Genomic DNA, 24,833 nt, shown 5'->3' with positions numbered 1-24,833 from the left:
AATCAGCGGATTGATTCATGATTCGGATCGCCAGTGTCACGTGATTTCAGCAGTTTGACACGCTGTCCGAATCATGAATCAATACGCTGATTCATAACCGTTTGAATCTTTATTTGAGGATTGAAAACAAACGCGGAAGAGAAGACAATGCTGAATAAAGTCGTAGTTTTTGTTATTTTGTGATCAAAATGTATTTTCGATGCTTCAAGAGATTCTAACTAACCCACAGATGTCACATATGGACTATTTTGATGATGTTTTTATTAGCTTTCTGGTCCTTCTGGAAAGGGACAGTATAGTGTGCATACGTTGTCTCATACCCTTGAGCTAACCTTAACTCTGCCTTGTTTTACAGAATTGTTCATGCCGTTGATTTCAAACCGTTATTTGGCTATCTTCAGATTCGCAAACAGCCCAGCAAGAGCTCATGCCTTCCTCCTAAAGACTTTAAAGCTTCCAGCTGTCATTACTTTCTCTAAAACCAAGCAATGGACCGTCGTGAGCCAAGCCAGAACTAACCGGTATTTTTGGACGGGAGAAGCTCAAAGTAGCCGCTGAATGAGGGTAAACCTTTCCAAAAGCACAGAAGATGTTCTTATTTTGTATTGAATCCTAAATCTATTGTTTGATCTAATTATTCTGCCTCTGAGGCCCTTTTATCCAGGCACTGCTGATGAAACCGAAGCGAAAGAGGAGGCAGAGTTGTCTTTTGGTTGTTTGAGAGATGCTAGGGCATCCATAGCACAGAGAGAGCGAGAGAGAGATACAGAGCAAGAGATAAGAGAAAGAATAAAAGAGTACAGAGTCATTCAGTCACGTTCAGCCTGGCATTATCTACCCAACAATAAAGGATTACATCATATCAGCTGGCATAATTTCTTCAAGGTCTTTTATTGATTCTTTGAATGGTGTGTGCAGCTGTTGAAAGTGTACAAAAGAAAGCCATTGAATTTACGGGATCACATCAGGATTTTATAGGCACACAGAAATGATTTGACGCTTCAGCTTTCATTCGGAGGATTTTAAACAGGTAGTAACAGGTACACGGCACTCCAATTATGTTGGATTTCTCTTTGCATGCAAGATGAGCCAGCACTCCTCCTAAATTTGACAAAACACGTCAAGTGAGAAAATACATTACAATTTAGTGTATTCGCATTTGTCACTGTTACAAATTCAAAGTAAAACAAGTATTTTTTTATAAATTTGAGAAAAACTACCGGTAAAATAAATATAGTAGTCCGCTGTGAAGTCTGAGGTGAAATCGGGTGCAATGGTACAAAGGGGGCGCTGTTGAACATCCTTCTTACATATAGTAAAATGACACAAAAATGGAAGATTGTTTCCAAAACCATTTAAAAGATATTTGCAACTTTTTATCTCACAATTCTGACTTTTTATCTTTTCGCACAATTGTGAGACATAAACTTTCTAAGGTCTAATTCTGAGTGTAACCGGTCCTACTCAACCTACTCGGAGCGGGATTCGAACCACGGTCTCCGGCGTGGGAGGTGGGCATTTTAACAGTGTGGCTAAAGATTGCAGCCCCTTGTCTGTCGCTAGAGGCCCTCTTCAGGGGACTGAGGTTTACATACACAACTCTTACGAGACTACGACGTTACATCCGGGTCAACTCAACTCAACCTGATCAACGCGGGAGTCAAACTGTGGTTTCCGGCGTGGGAGGCTGGTGCTCTAACATGGAAGCTAAAGACAGCCGGAGACCTCAGTTCCAATCCTGCTAGGAGTAGGACCAGTTACATGAGGAAGAAAATACTTTTTTCCTCAGAATTGCAAAATGTAAAAAAACGCAAAATCTGCACAAGAACATTTTTGCCCTCATGCGAAACTCCCAATCACACGTTTTCATATTAAAATGACTGGACTTTGTCTGTAAAATCTTACTGAGAAATGGTAAATGTGACCACACCTTTACGATGTTGTGAAGCAATGACTGCAAGTCTGCATGTTCCATTTGATACAGGGCCATAGTGTTGCTGTTGCCTTTAAAACTTAAGTATTCGAGAGTTCACATCAACCCTTAAAGGGATAGTTCACCCACAAATGAAAATCCTCAAGTTGTTCCAAACCTGCATGAATTTCTTTCTTCTGCTGAACACAAAAGAAGATATTTGGAAGAATGTTTGTATATAAGCAGATTTTGAGCCCTATTGACTACCATAGTATTTTTTTCCCCTACTATAGTCAATGGGGCTCAAAATCTGCCAATTAATTTTTGGGTGAACTAACCCTTTAAGGTCACATTAGTGAAATTTTACAGGCAAAAAGAGTCCTTTGTCTATTGTCAGTACAAGTTTAGCGATATATAGCACAGCATAATTCAAGGATAAATGAGCATAATTCAAATGACTCAAATGTATGCAATTTGATAGTCCTTCAACAATCAGACCACAAGAGGCAGGATCAACGAGCAACGACCCATCGCTTCTCTATCCGTCATGTTAAACACGCGAATAGCGCGCCAGATGGATAAGCCAGTCTGTGATTGGTTCCCGCAAAAATGTAACATAAGGGGTAGAAATGAATGTACAGGTTTCAGGACTTTCTGACAGTCGCAGGGTGAAATCAAATCGCCAGGAGATCAGGCTGGTTTACCCAGTCTAGTGACAACCCGGAACACGTTGTGAAATCTCTATAGGCTAATCTTTCACCCTCACACGAAATCCCAAATTGCGCTGATTCCTATTGAAATGACTGGAACAACAAAACATTTAGTCCTGGTCCATTTCGCGTTCACATTTTAACACAACCGGATTTGTCTGCTTTTATTATGTTGTCCAAAACAATGCTGTGTTCCGGGGCGAAATGCGCTCGTTGTATGTGTGTAGCCCGCATATGATGGTATTTTGACCAGCTGAGAACTCTTGAAGAGCTTATAAAAAGTGTAAAGGAGTCAAAACAGCGGAAATAATCCCTCCGTCACACACACAAACAAAGATCTGCGGCGAGGAAACGCAGTTCTGACGCCTTTACCGAACTGTGATAGGCAACATGATGAGAAAAAAAAGGGGTTCTTTAGGATTCTGTCCTTTTTAGGGTCTCATCTTGTGACATCATGTCCCATTTTTGGTTCGTTTTGCATTCATATTTCAGTCGACCAGCACCAGAGTTTGTTTGGAAATCGATCTTTTCAGTGGTCTAGGTCCGCTTGTTTGGTGTGCACCAGGGTTCGGATGGCAGCGTTCACACTTACTCAATTGAACTGAACTAACAGATCAATCGCGCAAGGGTTCGTTTTAATTGAATCAAACATGCCAAATGTGAACTAGAGAGTGACACATTGGAGTGGATTTTCAAACCTCTCCCATCCCACTCCCACACAAAAAATCCCGTCCCATCCCAATCCCACGAAAAAACCGGGGAAAATTACCATCCCAATCCCAGAAGAATGACTCCCGTTCCCTCCCAATCTCGTGTTGTTTTTTTGGCCGTAATCTGTCAGTTATGGTAAAACATAACTTGAAACATTCAACCCAGTTGAATAAAACCCCAAAATGTTGTTTTTGTTTAAGATGGCTTTTAGTTCAATATATTAACATTAAATTCCACGTAAATCATCTATGCAAACACAGACAAGCACACACACGCACGCGCAGTAAATGAGCTCGTTTACATACACACACCAGTAAGCAGATTACTCACAAATATCAGCTTATTGAAATAGCCAGTTTTCCCCGTTTACATTCAAACCAGTAAACTGACAATGCAAGTAACCCGCGTTTACATGACTTTATTAATAAACCGGGCTATTTCCTTGTAGTGATATCAAAAATAATAATGTCCGTATCTGACTCTGAGTATTACAAATGTTAGGCTGACTTATGTAATTTGTGTTTTTAAATAAAGCGTGCACTAGCCTGACAAGCCAGACCCACATCAAGATGTTTGGTCTGGAAACTCACCATAGACAGGGCTCAATCCGAGGGACGGATAAACGGTTGTCTTTCAAACTCCCTCTGCACGCGATAGGATAGCGCTACACCAACCAGAGCAATGAAGGTGAAGCAGAGCTTGTTGATAGATTAAACATTCACCGTTTCCGGTCGGCAAAACTCAGAACACATCTTCCCTTTTTAAGAATGACTTCAGTGCCGTTCTTTGTTCTTTTCTCAGAGAAAAGCTTAACTCCAAGTCTTACAGAATTGCGGTCAAAGCTAATTCGAAAGACCGCCGCCGTTCGCCAGTTTCTGTGTTTACTAGAAGCACGCAAACGCAACTCGGCTGTCGTCATTATGGCCCCGCCCACCGACTCTATACACAATGTGATTGGCCTGGCAAGAGTTAGGGGAATACAGCTCAGAAGAGTATTGAGAGTTGCTAGACGACGCTCGCGGGGAGATTAGATTTGCTGCCGCTAGGGTGCGTCTAGATTTCTTGGCTAAGCGTGCACCGTATCAGCGGGAGATTTACGACTCATACCTGTATTATCCCTCATGCAGTTCCAGATGCAGACTGAACCTCTTCTACTTCTGCTGCATGAGATGAGAACACATCTTTACAATTTGCTGGGTCTTAAAAGAGTCTGCGTTTGTGATGTATGTCCTTATTTCATGCAAAACGCTAGCTCGCTCTGTCTGGATGCATTTAAATCTGCTCTAAGTTTGCGTTTTTGTCACCGATCACACATGCGCACTTCAGTAAGCCGACAGAAAACTAAGTAAGCTAAGTAAGCTTACTAAGTAAGCTTACATGCAGCACGATCTCAAGGTAAGAGGCAAAAAACGACCTGTCCCGACCGGATTATGCTTACGCCGTTTATGACCTTACTCCGATAAAAGAAAACATGTTACCATGTTTACATAACCATGTTCATCGTCTGCTAATTTGGTTACTTTCAGACTGCCCTAAAATGTCGGTGAGCACAACTGAGGTATCATTTTCTAACAGTAGTCGTTGCAGCGTAGCTTTCATGTCTGATTTATTTTTGATGATGATTGTCGCGGCTAAAAAGTGCATGGGGAAGCCTTCTTTCTCTTATATTATTGGTGGTTGGCATTGGCCACCAACTGGGTGTGGCACGTCATTCACTTAACCAGCCACACCAAAGCAAACAGGAGCACATAAAGAGACAAGGCAACTAGAAATATAGAGTTTTAAAATTAAAACATATAGTTAATTTATATAAAGAGTATACAGTATTAGATGGTATCATAGTGTTATTACGATTCCCGGTCCTGCCCACTCCCGGTAAAAACAATTTCGCTCCCATCCCAATCAGGTGATTTAATCTTTCCCCGCCAGCGTTTAAAAAAATAGTTGCCAGCCACCGCCACGGTTTTTGACACTTTTTACAAAAATGTAATAGCCCATAGAATATATTTTTTAATGAATATCTGAGCATGCAATATATCAAAAATAAAGAGCTGACCCTCTTCTTTTAAACAAAAAAAGAACGTTTTATTCTAGCTTCATGCATTCCTTTTTTAGCAACACTTGAATATGGGTAGGTTTAAAAAAAAAAGCTGAGAAAATCACATTTTTGTGAAAGAATGTTTCCAAATCAGATTCAGAGCGACGATCAAACGCAGATGGAGGAGATCGAGTCCATCAACACTCCTAATGCTTGCACAGTTCTGTAGCTCGTCCTGGGTCCACATTTCATTCACTAACATTAGGCAGTTTTGATTCATATGCTGTTTATTGATGATGATCAGGTTATTTTTCATATGCATATGCGATCGCTTGTTTCACTCATAGACTAAAAAAATATGGACGTAGTGTCCGTGACGTCACCCATAGGATTCCGATAAGCCGTTCTGAAGCTTAAAGTAGGGGCGAGCTGGACGTTGCCATCTTGCGAGTCATCGCGTGTCACTCCTGGATAACAGAAAATGGGCAAAAAGGCAGGATGTGCGCGGAGCTGAGGTGACGCAATGACTATAGACGGCAGATAAATGGCTATCCACCTGTAACCACGCCCTTAATTATGCAGAACTTTAAGGCTTTTTTATAACGTAAATGAATGAGTTATAAAAAAATTCACCCCCCTTACAGTTATCATGAAGATCAAAATTAGCCTTATACCTAAGCCAAAACCACAATTTGTACAAGGCTGTAAACATTTTTTTTTTTCTGATTTAAAGTTGAGAATTTTAACATGGGGCTCAATGAAATTCTGCTCCCTTATGGAGCCTGTCCCTAGTGGCCAGTTGAGGAATTGCAGTTTACATTACTTCCGTATTGGCTTCAAGAGAGATCGCGGGAGGTTGCCGCTTGGTTTCACTGCGTCTTACTCGCGTGTGTTTTGATCAGGAGATTCAGTACTCTCATTCAGAAGATGCGCAATAGCGCCTCCTAGCGTCCGACCGTGAAAACACAGAAACCCGGAAAATTCCGCTATTGGCCTCGAAGCGTTGTCTCACAAATAACGGAAATTTCCGTGTTAGGCGGGGAAAGAGTCAATAGTGATTTAGTTTCGTGACCCACGGGATTCCCGAAAAAATGTCAGCCTCTAGTGTGAACACACCCTAAGGCCCGTCCACACGGAGACGTGTTTTAGCTGTATACGTATACATTTTGTACCATATCAGCGTTTTGTCCACACGTATCCGGCCTTTTGTAAGCATGAATCTGATATTTTCTGAAACCGGGCCCCTGAGTGGATAAATCTGAAAATGACATTCTTCCATTTTCGTGTGTACAGCCAATCCATATATCTTATGTAACGGTCATGTCATCACACTACGTCCACATTGGAGTTAAAGGAAGTGTATGTAAGATTGTGGCTAAAATTGGTACTGCAATCACTCTCCCCTCTCCCCTCCCCTGACTCAAGGTTGCCAGATATGCTGCAGGATCCAGCCTATCCGTTTGTAGCTGCAGCTGTGGTAACTAGAGCAGATCTTGCAACCCCGATGCCCAAACACTACTGACTTTGTGATTGGTCGATAGGTGGAGGGCGGAGCTTCACGCCAAAACACAACATGTCAACATCAAGATCAGTTGAGGGCTGCAACAACAACTTTTAAATGACAATATCCGGGCCGGACTACTGGTGTCAGTGATATAAGTGTTTGAAATTAACATGATTTCTTAATGTCTAGTGATATAACAGGGCCATTTTATGATTAATTGAAATACATTTCATACATACAGTTCCTACATACAACTACGGGCACTGGGCATGCGCACATCAATATCGCGTCATTTAATTACCCTATCTGCATTATCGTAAGGGTAGGTTTAGGGTTGGGGTAGGTGTAGGCGTTAATAAAACACATCTGTTAAGTAGCAAATGTATTTATTGTTATTTTATTGTGAGATTTTGCCTCACCTTCTACCACTGCTTCTAGCCACAACTCTTCTTCTCCGTTTTTAGTGTATTTCTGTGGCAGAATTACAGCACCACACACTGACCTGGCATGTATACTACATCGTTTTGAGTCGGTTTCAGTGATCTCGTGTGTATGGGGATATTTCTTGAAACGAGGGGGAAAAAAGAATCGGATTGGGAAAGCTCTGGCATCGTGTGGACGGGGCCTTAGAATCTAAAGTGCATAATTTCTCCTCCACTAGTGGCATCAAAATGAATTGTAATTACTTTTGGTCCCACTAGTAGCACACAATTTCAGGTTTTAAATTGACTGTTGTAAACTGAAATGGCGTATGTAACGTGTTAAAGCCATTAAGCCATCGAGTGAGAATGAGGAGGGCGGAGCTACTGAGGGGGATATTGATCCATTCGAGGTTTCTGAGTGACTTAGGACATGGGGTCGCACACTCTGGACGGCACAAATCAAGGTAATTGTGATTGGCTCAGGCCAGGGGTCGATGACTGATTACTCCACTGAAGAGCAACATCTGTTCTCTGCCAGTTGCCGACAGATCACTTTGATAACGTTTAATTATGCAAAGGGTCACTGGACCAATTAGATTACTGCACAATTACTCCAGAAAATGGAATTGATAAGAGAGGACAAAACATTAATGATTTTGCAAGATTATTGCTATGTGTGGAGAGATTTATTACCCTGCGAGTATGTCAATTTGTATGGGATGGATTTGTCCTCAGGGCACGACAAATTCATGCAAAATACACCCGCAACTGGGGATTAATCTTTCACAACAAACAGAAATACGGTTTCATATTTTTGAACGTACTTGAATATAAATGTTGGAAATGAATAAACATGATACATGTAAGAAAAACAAGAATGTTTTAGTCGAAATGCTTTTGAACTGATTGTGATGAATATTGTACATGAAAACTCCCACGTACACCCTAACAGAAGTTGAATATATGAATTTATGCAAGTCTTTTACAACTAGTATGAAGTACTTTATTTTCCAAGGTTGCGTTCCTGTCTTTTGAGATGGCGCGCACACAAACACACACACACACGCACACAAACCTTTTGTGCATCTCAGACACTACTTGTGTTGTTTTGCTGCACTCAGGATGGATAAAGCATGGAGGGGATGCTGCCCTGGTGAGAGAGGAGGTAGAGACGCAGAGGGGTGCAACTTCACCTGCTGATCACCTTCGGCCTGACCAATGGAACCGACCCCTGATTGGACGTGTCTGATAGCCCATCCAATTGATGGGAATGGGAGAGAGAGAAAGGAAGAGGAACCTGATGACAGTTCCCTGCAGAGATGAAACTCCTCAGAAGCGTTCAGAGAGAAGATGACACTTCATACCACATCATTTGATAGGATTCAGAGAGGGTTATGGATCCTGTCACACAGCCAAATGAAGTCGAGGGGAAACCGCGTCCCTGGGCGCTTCTCTGCCCAACACCAGCCTGTAAATATCATGTATTATTGATAGGATGAGATTTTCAGTCTTGTTAGTTTTAAAGATGACAATATGCCATGCAAATTAAACGCATGATGTTTGTTGCCATGTGGTGAAAGGATATTCTAGATAAAAATGTAGACCATTATGAATATACAAAAGAATCACGAATTAGATTTCTTTAATATATAGGTTTTTGTGTATAGGAATTAAACCTTTACAGAAAAAAAAACTAAAACATTTTTGACATTTGTGAAAAATACTTTGCACATGGTAAAAGTGGTTTTAGAACAGTTCTCGTGTGAAATCCATGCGATCGTGTAAAAAATGGTATCTTCTCAGAATTTTCTTATGTGAAAAATTCCTTATAATCTCATATTTAATTTGCATGACATATTGTCAACTTTAAAAGTAACAAGATGAAACAGAGACACTTCAGCAACACCAAATACCTTTTTTGGGGAGAAATATTAAAGTTGATACTTATATAAGGTAAATATATAATATGAAAATGTTAAAACAGTGGTTTAATCATTCTAATAAGAATGATTAACAATCACTGTTATCAGAATTGTGCATTATATATATATATATATATATATATATATATATATATATATATATATATATATATATATATATATATATATATATATATATATATATATATATATATATATATATATATATATAATGCATAATCCCGATAACAATGATTGTTATCAATGATTGTATGTATATATATATATATATATATATATATATATATACACACACACACACACAGTATATATATAAAAAAAGTGTAAAAGATAGCAATAAAGACATTTTAAAGCGAGAACAAGCACATTAAATCAAGGATTATTCTTGACGTGTGAAACGTTCATTGGGGAATTGGATTTGACATGGTCATACATGAAGCAAATCCCATTTGAAGCTAATCTTTTTAAACACACTTCCAAGCCAAAACTTGACAATGTAGTCTCCCACACACTGCGTTCAGAATAATGTTGTTGAGACAATAAAGAATCATGTATTACTCAGCCGACTGTGAATGCTCTTTGATTTACAGAATAAATGACGGCATTTATCCAGCACCACGGCGATTCCCTGTCTGTCTGCTTGTGGACAGAGACATATCTATATGCACACTCACCGTAAATGTTGCTGAGGCCCATTATGAACCATCTAGATTATCATAACATTATATTACTAAGCAGTCTTTCACCTCATGACCAGAAACAACCTGAGCGGTGAATAATCATCAGTGTAATACTGAGATCTGCTCCCTAGTGCTGACGCTTGTGAGACAGGCATTCTGGGTTTATACAACTTCATGCAGCACAAATATGAATCATATTTGAATGAAATAATGTGAGAATAATTAATCATATTGTGATTTTTTTGTTTTAATACTGCCCACTAATAGCTTTAGGTCAAAAACTGTGTTGCGATGAGAAATGAGACATTCCTTCACAAAGACAAATGACCATTGCTGTGGTCAATTGGTTTTACACTAGAATGGATTTCATTGGCTTTAGAAGTTAAATAAAATTGGCTGAAGAGTAGGCTGGCTTGTTAGCTAACAAGATTTACATAAAGGAAAAATATATACTTTGAAAGGTTTAAATTTGAAAGCAGTAAAGAAATATGTTTCTTGTCCTAGAAATGTAATTGAGTAATAGTACAAATCTGGGAAGATTCTTGGATTTTAGTAAGTGGTGGCTTCTTGCTAAAGGGTTATTTCACCCAAAATGCAGCATATAGTGTTGTTTCTGGGAAATCATGCTAGTCAAGCTTGCACCAGCCGACTGTCAGCTGATCACATCTACCTAGGAATACGATGCCTCACATCATGCATATACACTCACCTAAAGGATTATTAGGAACACCTGTTCAATTTCTCATTAATGCAATGATCTAATCCACCAATCACATGGCAGTTGCTTCAATGCATTTAGGGGTGTGGTCCTGGTCAAGACAATCTCCTGAACTCCAAACTGAATGTCAGAATGGGAAAGAAAGGTGATTTAAGCAATTTTGAGAGTGGCATGGTTGTTGGTGCCAGACGGACCGGTCTGAGTATTTCACAATCTGCTCAGTTACTGGAATTTTCACGCAAAACCATTTCTAGGGTGTACAAAGAATGGTGGGGAAAGGGAAAAACATCCAGTATGCGACAGTCCTGTGGGCGAAAATGCCTTGTTGATGCCAGAGGTCAGAGGAGAATGGGCCGACTGATTCAAGCTGATAAAAGAGCAACTTTGACTGAAATAACCACTCGTTACAACGGAGGTGGATGGGCGGATGGGGTACAACTGCAGAAGTCCCTACCGGGTACCACTCATCTCCACTACAAATAGGAAAAAGAGGCTACAATTTGCACAAGCTCACCAAGCTCACCAAAAGAGTCAGAATTTGGTGTAAACAGAATGAGAACATGGATCCATCATGCCTTGTTACCACTGTGTAGGCTGCTGGTGGTGGTGTAATGGTGTGGGGGATGTTTTCTTGGCACACTTTAGGCCCCTTAGTGCCAATTGGGCATCGTTTAAATGCCACGGCCAACCTGAGCATTGCTTCTGACCATGTCCATACCTTTATGACCACCATGTACCCATCCTCCGTTGGGTACTAATGCACCATGTCACAAAGCTCAAATCATTTCAAATTGGTTTCTTAAACATGACAATGAGTTCACTGTACTAAAATGGCCCCCACAGTCACCAGATCTCAACCCAATAGAGCATCTTTGGGATGTGGTGGAACAGGAGCTTCGTGGCCTGGATGTGCATCCCACAAATCTCCATCAACTGCAAGATGCTATCCTATCAATATGGGCCAACATTTCTAAAGAATTCTTTCAGCACCTTGTTGAATCAATGCCACAGAGAATTAAGGCAGTTCTGAAGGTGAAGGGGGGTCAAACACAGTATTAAGCCCTATTCGGACTGGATTAGATTCACATGGGGACGTGGGGATAAAGTAATTTTTACCAGAGGTTCTCAGTGATTTTTGTCCCGTCCGAATGTGCCATCTCGGTAGTCATTATAAAGATTACCAAGACTTTTACCTTCTGTAAAAAGGTCCGGAAAAATGACCTGGGGTAATACTAATCCCGTTCGAATAGACCTGCTGTAAAAATGTGAGGTAAAATCCCATCATTTCCTTTTTAAAAGTTTTTTAAAAAAACGCATTTTGCGAGCTTTGAGGCGCTTGAAGCATTCGGTTGCGTTGTAGGTGGAGGGACAACTCTATGGCAAACCTCCAGTATTTTCCGCATATCATTTAAAACAAAAAGAAGATCAAAAGCACTTATTAGACACAACACTTATTTTAGCTCTAGGAAAGTGTTTATTACCAACACAATCCAATCAGAATCGTTAGACTGGATCTAACTGTTTATTAAAACACACATTATATTGTAGACGGAGTTCAGACTGGCGCTCGTGTGTGTTTGCTCACGTGATAACGGCAACGTCATACGCACATGACGACACGGAGCTTACCGTGGTGTGTAAAGCGAGTTACTTCTCCCACTTCTGCTAGTTTTACTGAGATGTCTTAATCCCGTGCGAATTGACCATTAATATTACAGACGTCCAGAGGTAAAATGACTTTACCCCGACGTCCCCATGTTAATCTAATCCCGTCCGAATAGGGCTTAATTATGGTGTTCCTAGTAATCTTTTAGGTGAGTGTGTATATATATATATATATATATATATATATATATATATATATATATATATACAGCTATGCTGCATGAAAAAAAGCAAAATGTGTACCAATCATGCGCTGGGAGTTCTTGCCAGAACAGAACAGAACCAAACCATAGTGCCAAACTATGTGCTAATTATTATCTATTATCTATCGTCTATTATCTTTGACGATACTGATCCTGACGGAAATGGAAATCATTTACTCCCCCTTATGTCATTCCAAACTTGTATGACTTTCTTTCTTATGTGGAATACAGAATATATTTATTGAAGGTCAATAGGATTGACATTCATTGCAAAGAGAAAATAAGTTGAAGACTCAGGGCCCTATTATACACTCTATACAGACGTGACACGGCAAGTGTTTTTTGCTATTTTCAGCCAGGCGGCAACCTCCCCCGGTTTCTGTTGAAGCAAATACGGAAGTAACTTAAACTGCAATTCATCGACTGGCCACTAGGGCCACAGGCTCCAGAAGGGAGCAGACTCTCATTGAGCCCCATGTTAAAATTCCCAATGTTACAGCAGAAAAAAAACATGTTTACAGCCTGGGACAAATTTTGGTTTTGGTCTACATGGCTAATTTTGCCCTTAATGACAACTGTGAGTGGGGTGAATTTTTTTAAGGGTGTAATTAAGGGCGTGGTTACTTTGAGTGACAGCCATTCATCCGCTGTCTGTTAGTCATTGCGTCACCTCAGCTCCACCCACGTCCCCGCCTCTTTGCCCATTTTCTGTTATCCGGGCGTGGCGCGCGATGATCCGCTGGCAAGATGGCAACGGCCAGCTCGTCTCTACTTTACACTTCAGAAAAATCCTATGGGTGACGTCACGGACACCACGTTCATATTTTTTTACAGTCTATGGTTTCAGCTCGACTCAGTTATTATTTTCACATCCTGCGCCACGTTGTTTAAAGCAAAAGCGTTGTTTAAAGCATTCACGCCCATCTGTTCGCCCATGAGCGTGCTGGTCTGAAAAACAAAGTGTGTTCAGGCGTATTGTTGGCCCGTTGCTATTTTGCGGCGAAATCCATTCAACCATTGACCAAAAATACCTGGTTGAAAGTCAATAGAGCAGTATTTTTGTGTTATTTAAATGGTACGTTATCAATAAGTGGCTATTTGCGGGTGAGATGAGACTCTCATTGGTTTATTGCACATTACACCCAAAACACACCCATGGCTCATTAAGAGAATAGGGACAACCCTTTCAGACCGTTCGCCTGGCGCGCCGGCCATTTTTCCCGTCGTTAAACTAGCAAAAGTGGATTCAGAGTGCCTAAGTGCACTTGCGCCGTGCGCTTAAACCATGCACTTAGATCCTTAAAATAGGGCCCATAAAGTCATACAGCTTTGGAATGATATAAATGAGACTAAATCATGACTGAATTTTCATTTTTGGATGAACTATCCCTCTAATCTTTGATTAAATCTTTGATTAAAGTCTTTTAAAATAAACATTAAAATTACATGTTTGACAAATCTCAGTAACTGAGGCAAATTTTTATTATGGTTATTTTGTGATCTTTTGTATTTTCTAAGTTTTGGGGGACCAAAAGCCTACCAAAATAGCTTCTGCAGTATTCACTTTTAATAGTAACCAATAACAAATGCCTAAACGATCCCAATTAAGTACATGTATGCATTATTTTATATTTTACGCAGCTGTCTGTGGATGAGGTGAGATGGCAGACAATAAAAAAATAAAAACAACAACCACAAACATGGCAGTCCTGTTAAAAATGCCAAGTCACTCTGGACTTGCAGTTAACTGTCTCACTGCTGCAGTATCGACCGCAATAACTGGGCTGCTTTTCAGAGCCACAGTCACAAATTCTAATTATTTGCCAATAAACACACATATTGTCAAGATAAAAGCCCAGAGAACAAAAGATGACTGCAATGATCAATATCAACAACCTCTAAAGACATTTTAGCATGATTTTAAACAGCATCTTAAATCGGTTATGTTACTTCACCTTAAAGCAGCCTTTGTTTAACCTACTGATATTAGTCATATTGGTAAATACAAATGGAGGTTAGCATCCTCTGATGCTTGCATTACAAAGAACTGCATCACCATTGAAACAATATCGGACATGCAGGAGCTTCTGTCACAAGGTGATCAATACAAGATGTGTGTGTTGTACTAGATCTAACGAACCTAGCCTTTAGGGATCATCTGCATTTTACAGGTTAGTCTGAGGGATAAAAATACATTTATGTAAGCAGACTAAACACATGTATTGTATTTAAACACATCATGCTTGTAATTTTCTGAACGTATGATAATATTAACAAAAAATGGTTTTCTTACTTAGTATTTTTTACTTGTTTACAGTCCGAATATCTATAAAATTCTTAAAAATCGAAATGATTTTACTAGAAAAAAAAATTACATAAGTTATTTTTTCTTGCCCCATATATATATTCATTCATTCATAAGGCCATGAGAGGGGATTCCAGTGCAAATTAGCAACTAGTGTTGTAGTACTCAAGACCAGCATTTTTGGTCTTGTCTTGGTCTCGACTGCATTTCTCCATGGTCTTGGTCAGACTAAGAGGACTCTGAATTTTATCTCAAGACCACTCAAGACCACAACTGCAAGGATATCACTACATTGCCGATGCATTGTCTGATTTAACATGAATTTGATTTGATGTAAAATGTTCTGCTTAAAGTGCAATCAATAACTGCTGCTGGGTTCAAAATCAATGCAGCATTGTCTCAAATATGCACAAAATTAATATAAATCCCCACAAAATTCTGAGATTTAGTTTTATGTTTTATATAACATCAAATATAATTAAGCAATATCATAAGAGCAAGAGAGTAGTTTTCATGAATATAAGCTTGATTGCAAATTATATTGATTTAGGCTATACAAATGTTCAATTAACAAATTTAATATTAAATTACATATTTTAAACTGTGACTTTGCTAATTTGGCAATTTTTCGTTATTATATAAATCAGCCGCTTTGAACAAATCGTTTTAATAAACGATTGTGTGGCTGTTACATAATAATAATGTTTTAATGTTAAATTAATCTGTACATTATTTATGCAGGTGTAATTGTTCGAATTCAGATGCAACTTCTGTGGCATTAATTGTATTGTAAGTGATTTGATTGGTTACAGTGCCACGGTGTCTTCCTATTCTAATTGTATTTATTAATTAAATATAAAACATATAATTAAATAGATAATGGTAATTTAGATTCATTTAAGGAGTGCTTGGTTTTGTATTGGTCTCAACCTCAGAGTCTTGGTTTTGTCTTGGTCTCAGCACATGCTGGTCTTGGTCTTGACTACAACAATAGTATAGCAACCACCTATAACACCCTAGAAACCCCAAAGCAACAGGCTTTAGCAACTCAATATAGCAACACCCTGGCAGCTATTCACAACAACCAAGGCACTTAAATATTAATACTATTAATTATTATACTTAAATAACTTGTATCTATCGCGAAAAATGTGACATCATTTAGACAAAAAATACTTACTGAAATTATTTAAAGATTAAAATGACCAAGTCTATGGCTATAGGCAGAATATCGGGTTACACAAACCCCTGTGTTTACATTTGTCTTGACCGAGACGAGCAGTGTCTTCACGCGCTGTGCTCTGAGCAAAAAGTTAGCGTCAAACAAACTTTATCTGTCTGCTGAAAACCCCTTGACAGAAGTGCACCAGCCCCTCAACGAGCTCCAGACGTCTATGCGGTTGCTTTAACTGTCAATTCGTCGCAGTGGACGAATTTCAGCCATTTCTGACAAAAGGATCCTGTAATTTCCCAAGAAGACGACGCATAAACTGGAAGTAACAACCTGCACGCTCGATAACGGACTATCGTCGGAATACAAACACTTGTATTTCTCTAACTCCATTCCATCTTCCTTCGTGTTGATTTGGAGGAAACATGGCTCGAATGCTGAGCAAGGAGCTGCCTGATATCGAGGTATAAACTCTCTTTCATAACATATAAACGAACCCGTAATGTTTATTGCCAGTCAGTCGGATGTGCTTTAAGATGTTCCGTTAAAGTAAACATACTGTAGGCTACTTGGTGGAAGATGGCTTGAATCATTTCTTAGTTTTAAATCGTCGCATTTTCGTTCAACTTTGAATTTATCCTACTTGATTAATGTCCACGTTCATAGTCCTTATATATTGTTGTTTTTCTGGAAGTAGGGTATGGAAGTTCAGTCAGTGGGTGTTTCAGGTCAAAGTTTCAAAGTCACTTATAACATATGTCGTTGATTTTGCGTTTATCAGTCTTTAATGAAAATAAACTCTGTACAGTTCAAACAAATCACAACAGACTGTTGGCAGTAACCAAATGCAACATTCTTGTGTGTGTGTGTGTGTGTGTGTGTGTGTGTGTGTGTGTATCAGAGTAGTGCATACCTTGCAGTATACCATTTTGCATGGGACAGTGCAAAAGTAGGCTATCTACATTTTTGTGCTGCAATGTTATTTTGTTAATTACGTATGCCATTCAGTAAGTGACTTATTTTTGCATGTAGCATTTTTCATCCACTTTTTATTTATGTTTTTTTTTTTTTTAATGGTTGATATTTTCTGGTAGATTGATAACCGGTAAAAAAAACCTACAACCACAGCAAAAATGTATATGCTATTGGACAGCCTCATTAATTAGATAAAAAACAAAACAATATATAACAAAGAGTATCAAACTGTAACCTATTCAAGTATTAAACTTTGCTGTAAATTTTGCATGTAAATGTTGAAGTGAACACTCAGAAACAAGGAAGTTTATTGTTAGTATAGTGGCTTAATTATATACGTCATAACAGACAGAATCAGGTCTATTAGGCTACATTCACACTTCTAAGGCCTAATGCACATTTTTGAAATTTCACATAAATTTGACTCCCCCCCCCCCCCCCCAGGAAGCATCTACCATTCTTTACTGAGTATGCAGTCAAGAATGCACACAGTATTCAAGGCGTCTGAGAGTTAGTTTGAAAAATGCAGTTCTGTGCAGAAAGTTCACTTACTGCGCGCAGTATGTGTACTGGGAAAATAATGAGAGTAGTATGCTGTTTTAAACATAGCTATATGTGGGTGTGTGAATACTGTTTGTTAGGATCAGGAAAGTAGTCTTGGAATGCTGCCATAAAAATATTCTGTTCCACTAGTTAAATGCAAATGCAGTGTGTTGTGGAAAAGTGTTGAAGCACAACAGAATTGTTGGCAATCATTTCAGTGCTATATAGGATTTCTTTTAAAACCTTTTTGGAGTGTTTTAATGATATATGCATGCCTTAAGGGTTGTGCTATAGACAGCTGCATTCATTTGGCATTCGGCTCTCATTTTCGTAAAAGAGTATTGAGATCCAAGAAGCAGTGAACACACTGGAAATAATGGCATGTCCAGATAATCCAATTTCCCAGTTATTATACGGTTAGTTAGTTCTGAGTTGCAGACTGCAATGCTGTAATGCATCTCACAACCATGTGGTTAATAAGCTGTACTAGCCATGTGAGAATCACATGTCAGTTTAAACTCTTTACTGTTAGCAGGAGGACCTGAAAGGGAAGCTTTCACTGTATTTCACTGTTACCTGTTCTTGTCCTGTGCTAACGGTTAAGTGAGATTCTCATGATTTTCTGCTGACGTGACAGAGCTAAAATAGCAGATTTGATTTGATAGAAAAGTCTGTAAAGCTTCGATGTTAAATATCAACTCAAAATGTGGTTGTATTGTAAGTCAACGTTTAAGAGGTTAGGATTTTAAAAATATATTTTGAAGGCCTGTGTGCCTGTGAAAAGTTTTAACCGTGGCAAAACATTTGTTCTTACAGTTGGATTTAAGAATTGGGACAAAAGCTGAATATGACTTGAACATCTAGGAGATTGTAAACTTTTCAGTATACACTACAACGATTGATAACACATCCCATGATAATATGTAGTAGAATTATTACTATAGAATTATTGCAATGTTTAAGTGTTTAAACTGGAACGTTGTACACTAACTTTTTAAGATATTCTCTAATTGTCTTATTTGTCCATTAGATAAGTTTTATTCAACATGGTGATCACTTGAGCTTCAGATTTGTGCTTTCGTAGATAATTTGTGATGTTTTAAGTTTTCTTGCATAAACAGCATTTTTTTAAATGGACTGTTAATTGAATATTAATTTAATTTAGTGCTCTCAAGCGATTAATCACATTTAAAATAAAAGTGTGTTTATATAATATACGCTATATGCCAAAAGTTTTGGGATGCCTGACTTTACATGCACATGAACTTTAATGACATCCCATTCTTAATCCGTAGGGTTTAATATGGAGTTTGTCCACCCTTTGCTGCTATAACAGCTCCAACTCTTCTGGAAAAGGCTTTCCACAAGGTTTAGGAGTGTGTTTTGGGGGATTTTTGAATTGCATTTGTGAGGTCAGGCACTGATGTTGGACGAGAAGGCTTGGCTCACAGTCTCCTCTCTAAATTCACCCCAAAGGTGTTCTATCGGGTTGAGGTCAGGACTCTGTGCAGGCCAGTCAAGTTCCTCCACACCAAACTCACTTATCCATATCTTTATGGACCTTGCTTTGTGCACTGGTGTGCAGTCATGTTGGAACAGGAAGGGGTCATCTCCAAACTGCTCCCACAATGTTAGGAGCATTGTTCAAAATGTCCTGGTATACTGAAGCATTAAGAATTTTTTTCACTGGAACTAAGGGGCCAAGCCCAAACCCTGAAAAACACCCCCACCACATAATCCCTCCTCCACCAAACTTTACACATGGCACAATGCAGTCAGGCAAGTATCATTTTCCTGGCAACCAAACCCAGACTCGTCCCTCAGATTGCCAGACAGAGCAGCATGATTCGTCACTCCAGAGAACACGTCTCCACTGCTCTAGAGTCCAATGGCAGCATGCTTTACACCACTGCATCCGATGCTTTGCATTGCACAAAGTTTGTAGCTGCAACTGTGGTAACCAGAGCAGAGCTGGCAACCTGGATGCCGAATCACTGCTGACTTTGTGATTGGTCGATAGGTGGAGGATGGAGCTTCAGGCCAAAACATTGACATCAGTTAAGGGCTGCAACAAAAACTTTTAAATTACAATATCCTGGCCGGACTACTGTTGTCAGTGATATAAGTATTTGAAATGAACATGATTCCATTTTATGATTAAGTGAAATACATTTCTTACATACAGTTCCTTTAGAGTTAATCTGAAGGCCACACAACGTTTTGGATGTCGGTAGAATCTGCAGAAAGTTGGCAACTTCTGCGCCTCAGCATGCACTGACCCAGCTCTTTGATTTTATGTGGCCTTTTAAAGTTGTTGTTCCCAATTGCTTCCACTTTGTTATTGTTTCACTTTGTTGGCCATGGAAGTGATTGGACCACCTAATTCAATGATTTGGAGGGGTGTCCCAATACTTGTCACGCAAGGTTTAGCACAGTTGTACAGGGGCTGCCAAACTGTTTTGAATAAATATTTTCTTGAAGTACCCCCCTGTAAATTAAATTAATGGTAATATTTCAATAACTTAACAACACATTTACGTGTTAATGTTCTATGATGTTGGTTGATGGTAAATGGCAAGAAAACAGAAAAAAAAAATCTGTTTTAGTAAGTTGGTACATTAACTGAGTGCTGCGTATCACTCTGAAACACGCAGCACAACAGATTATATACTTCTTTAATTAAATCTTGCAGCCTTTGATTGTTTAATTGCAATTTAAACAGAGTTGGGTATTGTTTAAATTTTAGCCCTTGATTCTGCTTACCAATTCCGATTCTTATCGATTCCCAGTTTCAATTCCAATGAGGGATATAAAAAAGAAGTGAAAACATTTAGATAGAGCTGTCCGATTCTGGATAAATTGAGAATCACAACATTTCAAACATGATTATCCCATGATTCTGAACAGACTAATAAACAAAATTACATGCAGTTTACTAGAGGTTCTGACCAAATTTTCATTGCTGCGGTCAATTTAAAATTTGAATCAGTGAATGAATGATTCAATAAATACTTCACTTGTTTATTTGTTGTATAAATCAGTGTTTTATGAATGATTGATTCAATGATAAATAAAAAATGTAACAGTCATGTCTCTATATAGATACGGATTATATGGATATTTCCATTTTATGTAGATTAATTTTACAGCCGCATTTGTTTACTTTATGTCACATTCGATTTGCTTAATCAGCTTTTCATTAACTCATGAACCTTGAGAAACGTTTGAAAAACCCTTCCCCAACTCACCTCTTCTTGATAACTGATTAGCCCTTTTTTGTTTCCGTCTTAGTATAGTAGATAGTTGAAGACGTACTGCAGAATTTCATATTTCTATAGTTGTAAATGTAAAGAGCATAGGCGTCATTTACTTCAGCCATGGCCAATTTGCTCCCTTCCATTTTCTAAATTAGCCTGTGGCAAGGATGTGTCTAACTGAGGATATATCTCCAATTGCTGAGTAGAAGTTTTCTTTTTGTTTGTGTGAGTTTTACAGTAATAAGTGACAATCATGCACTAAAATATTTAGTGTTTAAAGTTTTTCTGCGTGTTTGTGGAGGAAAGCAACAGTAGTAGATCTTGACCTACATCTAAATAAATATTTAAATTCTTCTATGTAATATTATGCATTCATAGTAAAGCATTAAATAAACCCTCTTTTGGATCCTATTATAATGACCTTAAGGTTCATTATAATAGGATCCAATCATGGCTACAGCCTTATTTAACAGCACAGTTTAATGTTTAATGCCCATGGTACCTTGCATCAGCAGTCCGGTTGATTGTGAACATACTGGTGTTGGTTTCACCATGCAAGGTGGAAAATGTTTAGCTCTCATGGTGAAACTCATCACATGTTAATACGAGTAAAGATGGCCATGTCTTCATGCCGGGCGACACTAATGCAACCTTTATGGAGAGCAGAGGAGAGTAAGTCAAGCCCTTCATTAGCATCTTTATTCAGGCCGTAATGACAACACTGACGTGACCTTCGGCTCTTCGCTGCACTTAAGACTGGGACTAAATGACTCCTGTCTGCCATTGAAAATGGCTTTCTAAATCTCATAATAATTGCCATCTCTGGAGCAATTAAATCCTCCATTTTTCTGCAGTTCTGTCAGATGTCTTATTTTAATATCCATCCGCACTTCTGAAAGCGCTAAATGTGGGGCCCTTTTGTGCGCACATGTAGATTAATTAAAATCCTCCTGGACTGCTATTAGAGTTCATTAAAAACCCACAGCAATACAGCATTTAAACAAAGAGGTATGACTCCGCTGGCAGACCTCTGCGCCTCTGCCGGCCCGTGCTCTCATCAGACGTCTGGAACGCTGACAGGGGATTGCTCCAAAATAAAATGCAAATGAAATTTTATGGAAATAGTTGGCCACTCGAAAAGCTTGCATGTTATTGCAAATCACTGAGGCTGCAAGCGCTCTGCTTTTTAAACATAAGACTGTAGCTGCAAAACATTTCCCATCTCCCTCGCTCTGTTTACCCCCTGCACGATGTAGATGGAAATTTAGCATCAGGAATGAATGTTGGATGTTTTGAGTACAATTTGCACCAGTTACGCAGACGCTTCAGCTGCGCCCCTGCTGTGCGAGGTGAGGTCGCCTACAGGCAGACATTAGTCCAGAAATCATGCCTATCATTTTATCAGCTAGTACGTGTGCAACTGGTATTTGCGACATTTATCGGAACATATGATGAACTGAAATCCTGTTACTGTGGCATAACAAATTATTAACATTTGCAGCAAAGGTTACCACAAAGATGCTATATTCCTCCAGAGACAGTCCAAGGCAGGGATGTCCTAGTCTCAACCTGGATGCTGGGTGAAAGTCTGATGCATATCTGGCTTATTAACTGGAAGCATTTCAGGATTTTCAAAGTGGACATCTGATTGGGTGAATTCTACAGGATGTCTGGAAGACTTTGCAACTGTGACAATGAGCTCTTATCAGGATCAACTAAACTTTTTCAAAATGATGTGAAGTATGTAAAGTTTGCGGCATAGACTATTTAAAAAAAGTCCTGTTATTGTAGGGGCTAGAGTTGCCGACTTCGGTACTAAATTTTTTTTGACACTGAGCACTGTTGACCGGATTCGTAAAACACCTCTGATTGGCCATTGTGCTCACGCGCTCATCAGATATGTCAAATATGATTGGCTAGCAATGATCATTGTAGCCAATTACAGACATATCTGATGAGTGTGTGTGCGCACAATAAAGTGGTGGAGGTACGACGTCACCCAACCGGTTAGCATCACACTGGTTCCCTCAAGAAAAACCCAATAGGATTTTTCCATGCTTTTTGATTATCACAAAAAACAAGCTCTGTGATCAACAAAATGTATCATATTTGCACGTTTTTTCTATCAAGATAATTATCACAATGAACAGAACTTTTTTGAAGCCCTAAATGCAGTCGGCAGAAGTAAAAAGCTAAAGGTAAGCTTCCGACAACTCTTTGAGTTATTACCTAAAACATTTTCCCTGAACATCTGAGTTAGACTGGTTTATAAGAGCACAATTATGATCATAATGAGGCTGTAAAAGCGGACTGAGATTACCTTTTCGGCATGATGCAGTTTAATCTTCTTTACAGCCTCTGTAGTCCCATTTAGCGACTTGTTAGCAACCGCCTTTTTCAAGACATGTAACACCTGAAAAAAAATGACAAGTGGGGTAATACAGATGTATTTTTTGTCGTAGAATAAAACGTGAAAGTGTCTTGAGCTTGTTTTCACCACAGACCTTATTTCAGCCATTTAACCAAAACCCCCATTCAAAAAACATTGAAAACGATACTACAGGTGTCCAAACCTGGTCCTAGAGGGCCACTGTCCTGCAGAGTTTATCCTCATCACACCTGCCTGGAGGTTTCTAGTATGCCCAGTAAGACCTTGATTATTTTTTCTCTGGTGTGTTTAACTGAGGTTGGAGCTAAACTCTATATGGCAGTGGACCTCCAGGAGCACGGTTGGACATCCCTGGTGTAAGGAGAGGGACAGAAGTGAATAGAAATGGGACACTGCATGCAAATATATTTTTTTTTTAAAGGGTAAGTTCACCAAAAAATGAAAATTCTCTCATTAATTACTTACCCTAATGTCATTCGACACCCACCCGTAAGACTTCCGTTCATCTTCGGAAGATATTTGAAGTTTGCACCGGGCTAGCGTCATCCGGGCTCTCGTCGTCGGCGTCCGGCATGATGTTGGGAAGTTCTGCTGTTCCGTCCTGCATTGCGACCGTGGAGCAGCTTGGACATCTGCGCCGGCCCCGGTGTGTCCACAGAAGTGCCCGGAGGAATGTTCTGCCTCCTGCATGGTGCTGCAGCGATCCCCATCGTTTGAATCATCATGAAGAAGACCCATCATCTGGTCTTCAGCTGTCGTGCCTCGGCGATGTCATCGGGACACTGCCGCTGGGAGAAATCTGAAACATGGAGTGGACCACAGTGTGCTGCGGAGCTAACAGAGACTTCCACCATCAGCTGTTTTCTGTCCACCATCAGCTCTGTTTCTGTCCACCATCAGCTCTGTTTCTGTTCACCATCAGCTCTGTTTCTGTTCACCATCAGCTCTGTTTCTGTTCTGTTTTCTGTGTTGGTTGATTGTTTGTAGTATTCTATATTTTTACTTGTTATTCATTTTTTGTTATTCCCCCCCCCCCCCCCCCCCCCTTGTTGCACTTTGAGATTCTTCGGAATGAAAAGTGCATTATAAATAAAATCTATTATTATTATTATTATTATTATATTTTTGTTGAAATGTGATGGCTCAGAAAGGCCTTCATTGACTCCAATGTCATTTCCACTCTCAAGACCCATAAAGGCACTAAAGACGGCGTTACAAAGCCCATCTCACAACAGTGACTCTACAATAACTTAATGAAGAGACGAGAATAGATTTTGTGCGCAAAAAAACCTAAATAACGACTTATAGTGATGGGCCGAATTCAAAACAAAGTTTTGAACTGTTATGAATCAGTGTATTGATTCATGATTCGGATCGTGTGTCAAACCGCCAAACTGCTGAAATCACGTAACATTGGCGATCCGAATCATGAATCTATATGCTGATTACAACCGTTCGAAACATAGCTTTGAATTCGGCCTATTACTATATATGTCGTTATTTCGTTTTTTTGCGCACAAAATTTATTCTCGTCACTTCATAAAGTTATTGTAGAGCTGCTGTAGTGAGATGGGCTTTGTAACGCCGTCTTTAGTGCCTTTATGGGTCTTGAGAGAGGAAATGACATTGGTGTGAAGGCCTTTCTGAGCCGTCGGATTTCAACAAAAATATCTTCATTTGTGTTCTG

General features: G+C 39.3%; 1 protein-coding gene and 1 long non-coding RNA gene across 2 annotated transcripts in view; both read left to right on the top strand.

The window, feature by feature from the left end:
* LOC137064055 (uncharacterized) overlaps positions 1–9,331 on the top strand; it is a 32,726-nt gene extending 23,395 nt beyond the window's left edge. The window contains exon 3 of the long non-coding RNA XR_010901477.1: positions 8,419–9,331. This is a non-coding gene — a long non-coding RNA (uncharacterized lncRNA). The remainder of the gene's footprint in view (positions 1–8,418) is intronic.
* Positions 9,332–16,086: 6,755 nt separating this feature from the next.
* Positions 16,087–24,833, top strand: part of dpyda.1 (dihydropyrimidine dehydrogenase a, tandem duplicate 1) — a 266,445-nt gene continuing 257,698 nt past the window's right edge. The window contains exon 1 of the mRNA XM_067435665.1: positions 16,087–16,446. Within this exon, the coding sequence (XP_067291766.1) occupies positions 16,408–16,446 (39 nt within the window). The 5' untranslated portion in view covers positions 16,087–16,407. The remainder of the gene's footprint in view (positions 16,447–24,833) is intronic.

Source organism: Pseudorasbora parva, chromosome 24 (genome assembly GCF_024679245.1).
Source record: "Pseudorasbora parva isolate DD20220531a chromosome 24, ASM2467924v1, whole genome shotgun sequence".
NCBI lineage: Eukaryota > Metazoa > Chordata > Actinopteri > Cypriniformes > Gobionidae > Pseudorasbora > Pseudorasbora parva.
This window is presented reverse-complemented; position numbering and strand designations above follow the sequence as displayed.